The sequence below is a fragment of the Aedes albopictus genome, chromosome 2 (genome assembly GCF_035046485.1).
Source record: "Aedes albopictus strain Foshan chromosome 2, AalbF5, whole genome shotgun sequence".
NCBI classification, from domain to species: Eukaryota; Metazoa; Arthropoda; class Insecta; order Diptera; family Culicidae; genus Aedes; species Aedes albopictus.
In genome coordinates, this window is record NC_085137.1 from 388,055,345 (window position 1) to 388,061,442 (window position 6,098).

The 6,098-nt window shown below is 40.0% G+C and overlaps 2 protein-coding genes across 2 annotated transcripts; one reads left to right on the forward strand and one right to left on the reverse strand.

Annotated features, from left to right (window-relative positions):
• Positions 1 to 304: 304 nt before the first annotated feature.
• LOC109400633 (uncharacterized) lies at positions 305 to 967 on the reverse strand. Its single transcript, XM_019673120.3, has 2 exons — positions 659 to 967; positions 305 to 593 (listed from the first exon to the last, which is right to left on the reverse strand). The coding sequence occupies exons 1-2, from the start codon at positions 816 to 818 to the stop codon at positions 355 to 357; spliced, it is 399 nt and encodes a 132-aa protein (XP_019528665.3). The 5' UTR covers positions 819 to 967; the 3' UTR covers positions 305 to 354.
• Positions 968 to 1,362: 395 nt separating this feature from the next.
• Positions 1,363 to 2,079, forward strand: LOC109400660 (large ribosomal subunit protein mL54). The gene is made up of 2 exons (XM_029879000.2): positions 1,363 to 1,610; positions 1,688 to 2,079. The coding sequence occupies exons 1-2, from the start codon at positions 1,508 to 1,510 to the stop codon at positions 1,987 to 1,989; spliced, it is 405 nt and encodes a 134-aa protein (XP_029734860.2). The 5' UTR covers positions 1,363 to 1,507; the 3' UTR covers positions 1,990 to 2,079.
• The last annotated feature ends 4,019 nt before the right edge of the window (positions 2,080 to 6,098 follow it).

Below are 6,098 nucleotides of genomic sequence, written 5' to 3' on the forward strand. Positions count from 1 at the left end.
AACCTTTGGCCCAATCCTTACCCTGTCCATCCCTCAAAATGTGACCTTCTAACCTCGAGCTGCCACGAGTACCCTGGCTTCCACCCATTACTAACAGATATCATTAAAAAGTTATTACTCTGTATAATGTATACTATTAAGTACAAAGAAAGATCCTTGGCTCCGTAAAGCGTTATACGCGATTGAGCCCCAAATAAATGAACTAGATAAAAAAAAAAAACATATTGACGTACTGTATACTACCAAGGCAGTTTATTATAACTTTTCTTTGGCAAACAAATGAAATAGACTACAAAATACAAATTAGTTTAAATTACATTCAATTTCATTTCCCGTTCAGGTTCAGTCAGCGCATCACTCCGGCTTCCTGATGACCAACCGTCGGCTCGCATCGCTGTCCAGCTCCAACTCGGCCCGCGTCACGTTCCATTTGTCGTCCTTACGCTCGGCCCAGAAATGCAACTTGCCCCGCTGCTGCGAGCCCTTGACCGGCAGTGTAAAATCTTCAATCTTGCCTTCGCCGTACTTTTTCGTCTCCTCGCCGATGTCGAAGCCCATCTCCTTGATAGGCTCGCCCAGCAGCTGGATGGCACCTGCGTGAAAAGTATGAAATTTAGTCTCTATTATAATCGGAAGAAAGTCAAAATCTTTAGCGCACCTGGATGGGCCCGCAGTAGCCGGACAGATTCCCGGTAGTACGGTTGAGTTCTCACACGATCCTCCAGTTTTGATTTCATAACTATGGCAGCGGTAATGCCGCCGATGGCAATGTAGGTGGCCGTTTTGACCAGCGTCTTAAGCGGTATTCTCGAGATCATCTTGTCCGGCAAGTAGGTAGTTACAGTTGTTTTTATTTCAGGATGTTCTATAACTGTAATGTTTCAAGTTCCGGTTCTTCTAATCACGCAACAAAACATCTCGTGAATGAACGATGTTTACATATTTCAGCGCGGCACCAGCAGATTACCTTGTTTCAGATCACTTTGGGTTGGTGAGTTACGTTCCTGAGTGTCGCACGATAAAACAAATTCACACAAAATTGAATTCGCATCAACATCAACACAACATTGACCCAACGAATAAAGTCTTTAGGACTTTAGGAAATTCCAGAGATAATAGGTATATACGGTGCGGACCTGTTCCTTTCGAAAACGATACACCGCGTGAACTTTTGTGCAAAGCCCCTTTTTGAAACATTTCAACGACCGCGCGGTGTTTGCGTTTTTAGAAATCTGACGATAATAATCGTAATAATCCGGATACCCCAAAAGAGCCCAATTTTCATTTTGAGTGTTTGAAACGGTGTTGAGAATGAGTTCCCCTTGATAAATCAGGTTGACAGTTCTCATTATCCTAGTTCTCAACGCATGTGAACAAAAATCAAAACAAACGCAAGCGGATGGTTTTGCACATCGTTTGCATGTAAAGTTGTTGCAATAAAAGTAATTAAATTTTAACGAAACAGTGTAATAAATCGACAACCTATTCCTAAGAACATTCAACAGCAATGAGTACGCTTGCCGTAAGCAACATTTCCGCTTTGTTCCGACGGTGCTGCACAGTTCAAACCGGAATCGTTCGACATTATGCAACACCAAAACCTGGGGGAGGTAAGTATTTCGTGTTTGTATTCACCTGATCTATTTCGGAACAACCCTGAACTTCCTTTGTGACCCGACTCTTGCAGCTCTCGGTTCCAAGAAGAAAAAGCTCGGCAAATTGGGCCCGGTCGTCGAGAAAAAGGAAATTCCCGTGGAGACGGATGCCACCAAGTTGGTCAACTACGTGTGCGGCAGCAATTTGCTCAAAACCGGCGAAGATATCAAGGTGAAACCGGACTCGGAATATCCGGAGTGGTTGTGGAGTCTACACGTGGGAAAGCCCCTGACGCTGGATGAAATGGACCCGGAGAGTAAGGCGTACTGGCGAAAGCTGCGGCGGATGGCACTGCAGCGGAACAACAAACTGGCTAAGTTGAAAAAGTTCTAGGAGGGGAAGGTGAGTGAGGACTAGGGACTTTTATTCGTTGAAAATGTGTTCTTTATTGTAGAATTATTACAGTTTGTTTGCGAGGTAGAATGGTTCAGAGAGATTTTGATTTATATCCGAATGCACGACGGAAGGACGTTTATGAAAACATCTAATGTATAAATGATCGCTAGATACATGAACAAATTATTATGTCTCAAAGCTTTGAAACTGGAAAAGTATCACGCATTGTGTAAAAATAGCAGCAATCATCTGTAAAAAGTATACCATAATTAGTTCACACAACTCACAGATACCTTTATGATGTGATTCCTTACTTGATAGAAGAAGTTCAAATTTATTTCGAACAGTCCGTAAGCACTAATGGCAGGTGGTCGATACAGGACGCTAATCTTTGTCATAGTTGTGGAAGGCTATTTGTAAGTGAAAAAAGTTATCCGAATGAAGATTCAACAAACAGGGAATTCGCATCTTACCGACTCTTTATTGCTTTTGGTATAGTTTTCCCTCAGATCGCTCAACTTTCTGGCAAGTTCCTGTTCCTGGAAATGAATTGAGTTGAAACTGTATTGAAATGTGCTTGAAAATGAATTTATTATAGTAGCTAATATGCACACAGCTAGATACAGCATCCGTTCGATAACTGACTGCTGTTTAACTGGACTGCTTTTTAACCAGGCGCTCAATAATTGGGCCAAAGTCCAGTTAAAAAACAGCTGTATGTCAATAATAAACGAAATTAAACCCATAAACAAAACAAAATTCTGTAATTCTGTAATTCTGTAATTTCAACGCACCCTCTGGCCCCGATCTGGCCGATCTGCGCTTTAACCCCCGCTGAGCGATACGTCTACCGGACGGAGTACGACGATGTTACAAACTCTGGACTTAATGAAAAGTGAGTTTCTAATACCGTTGGTCTAGTCGACTAAACCTACGGCTACGGCACAAATGTCCGATCCTTAATGGAGAGGGCGCTGTGTACTCCGTTAATAAAACGATTGATCAGTTACGCGCTACTGTTTCTAGATCAATGGCATTATGCAATATTATAATTATTTGAGAATCTACTTATCATAATTTGTTCTGATAACCTATAGTTATTATAAGCCGAGCAACCTGCACTAAAAAGTCACAGATTGACCAATCTATCAAAAGGTGAGCTTGTAGTACTCGCACTAATATAACTAAGCTCCGTTTTATTAGTTTAAAGCTTTTGTAAGCTCTAAGTTTAGTTTTCTAGTAGTTATCATCTAACTCTGCTAAAACGCTCGTTAGCCAACTTGTTATTGTTAAAAACGAATTTAAGAAAGGAACTAGTTTGATTGTGGATGATCTCTTGCGGCTGTAAAAGAAGATTAATATGATTTAGTTTGACCCTTTCCTTCCCACGACTGGTATTATTGGTTGTCTGAAAATACATTGCTACTTTTACAATAGTCTGAATTGAAACAGATTAGTTTAACCCTTCAGCGCGCGCGCTGTTGTAAAAAGTACAACACTACCAAAAAAAAACTCGCTTTTCGTATAAAGCGCGAGCGCGGTGCAGTATCGGTTGCTTGATGGCGCGCGTCCTGGAAGGTTAAATTAGTTTTGAAGTAAATTAACTGATAGTAAACTTAATTTTATGACTCATCCACAATTTTATCGTAATTAAATTGCTTAAAAATTTAAATATTCATGATGCAATCGGTACGCCATTACGTAATTTAAGTAAACTTTCTTATGTTTAATGAATCAATGTAAATAGCTCCGGAGCTACCTCGGGAAAGAAAGGGTCATTAAAATTAGTTAGTATACTCAAGTGCTATGGACGGCGTTTCCAACATGCAGTCCTGGTTCCATTGGGTTGATACAAACGGTTGATCGTACTCATTGTCTTCAGAACTCAGTCATCTGCGAATGTGGTAGACAGAACAAAGGATGGGCCGCTCATATCCGCCGGCATTGTCAATAGTTACAAACGTTGTGTTAAAGGTCTACTAAATATACTTTCGAATCGTTCAGAGCCTATGTTCACACCGTTACTCTCAACCTTCTTTCAGAGTGAAACAAGTTGCTGGATCTGGATCGGTAATTATCATTCTGGGCAACTCTTCCATAATTAACATTGAAAACTAATTTTCTAAAAATAAAAGTCTCACCCTGCTACCTAATTTTATACCAGAAATAAATTACTTGGTTAGATGTCTCGTTTAGCAAATCTATGTCCACATTAATGATACATTTTCATTATTAAGTAAGTGCAATGTAACAGAAAACTAATCTGAATGCAACTCGTTGAGTGGAAGTTGTTGCAAGCACTCTACCTACAACAGATAGTATTAAAAACATTCCAATATAATAGCACTCGCTAGACCGGAATCCAAAATAAACCTGCATAAATTGTTACCACTCATTCTACTAAACACATTTTTTTTTTGAAATAATTCATCCTAATGTCCACCCTAGCACTATAACGCGTTTGATGCATCGACACTGGTTGGGTCTTAAAGGTTTTCGACAATAGTCACATACTATGCCCTACGACATTGACGATTCTATTGTCTGCCACTCATCTGTTTCGCGCCACCCAGCAGGGACTTGGTCTGGTACCCAATTCAGACTCTCCATTCCATGAACTATACCGCACCTCTTTTAAATTGTGATATCTTACACGGAATATCATTCTCCTCATTTGGATAGCGACTATGTAATCCATTGGATTAAAGTCTCTATCAAATATGAAGCGACTGATCGGAGACTGAAGACTACCCAGGTAACCAGTAAGCACTGTATTTAGCATTAATTCAGCACTATATGCGCCTTTACAGCTGGTCATTTAATGGCCCAATATACGGCTGCTTAAATGCTAGACCTTCAGGAACTTCATAAAGAACTGTCAAAATAGTAACACCAGGCTGTAACGCCTCATATGAGACAAACCAAAATAGTAAATTCACCCCTCTTACTTCCGCTCCTCCACTCGTTCGGTCATTCTACACTCTCATTCTTTGCGGCATATTTTCTGGTAGGTGTTTTTTGCTGATTTCTACTCTGACTGCGACTCGATCTCAATATCCTGCGATTGATCATTTGTTGAAAGGAACTGCTGCGCGCTATAGGATAGGCTGAAAATGAAACTGTGAAGTGCGCTGTTTTTTGTTCTATTTTAAGTTATTTAGTGATTGGGCTTCATACCTGACCAGGTGACATTACTTCGCTTCGGATTTTTGTTCGATGTTGAACGAGGAAGTTTTTTTTTTTTTTTTTTATCTGTATTAACGAGATTTTTAGCCCTAGGCTAGTTCATCTCGGGACCCACGCTTTACTTCCCTTCCGAAGGAAGAACTCACATTTTGCGAGTTTGTCGGGAGTGGGATTCGATCCCAGGTCCTCGCCGTGATAGTCAAGTGTTCTAACCATCACACCAGGTCCGCTCCACTAAACGAGGAAGTTGTAAATGGATGCAGAATCATGTAAAATCTTCGTTTTCTTATGCCATGTTTAGGTTTGCATGAGTAATTGTTTTACTACATAAAGTAACCTCACCAGACGTCGATAATGGTTTACATTCACGCAACAATAAGCCATATGAATAAAGCTGAGTAAATACTCTTTACTCAGATCTCTGTGAAGTTTCACAGAGATTTGCTCCACGGCTTCACATAGAGTTAATAAAGACTAAAGAGTATTTACTGAACTTTATTCATACGGCCTAATGAGACACAAATAGTATGAACGAAATGAGTTGTTAAAACATAGCAGTAACACATAATATCTTTGGCAATTTTGTGGCTTTAAAATGGCATTTGGGATGCTTAAAAACCAAAACATATTGTGCATTTGAAATGCTACATAACAGCTATAGATTTTTGAACTGCATTTTGTATGCTACTTAAAGGCGTCTAAGCTGTCAAACTGCTATGCTAGGGCAGCAAGCAAATGAAATGCAAATATAAGACTAATGTACTGCTCATTCGAATGCTTATTGGTTACCTGGGTAGGGTGGCCCACACTTATATGAAAAACAAAAATTTCGAAAAATGCCAAGTCTTACCTCTTGAATAATCAGTAGTTTTGGACTCCCAGAAGCTACGTTCAAAATTTGAGCAAAATCGGTTGAGCCT

Excerpts from the sequence above, each read along its gene's own strand:
- LOC109400633 (XM_019673120.3), bottom strand. The coding sequence starts at position 818 with ATGATCTCGAGAATACCGCTTAAGACGCTGGTCAAAACGGCCACCTAC. Across the intron at positions 594-658 it reads GCTACTGCGGGCCCATCCAG|GTGCCATCCAGCTGCTGGGC; the intron begins GTGCGCTAAAGA and ends CTTTTCACGCAG.
- LOC109400660 (XM_029879000.2), top strand. The coding sequence starts at position 1,508 with ATGAGTACGCTTGCCGTAAGCAACATTTCCGCTTTGTTCCGACGGTGC. Across the intron at positions 1,611-1,687 it reads AACACCAAAACCTGGGGGAG|CTCTCGGTTCCAAGAAGAAA; the intron begins GTAAGTATTTCG and ends CGACTCTTGCAG.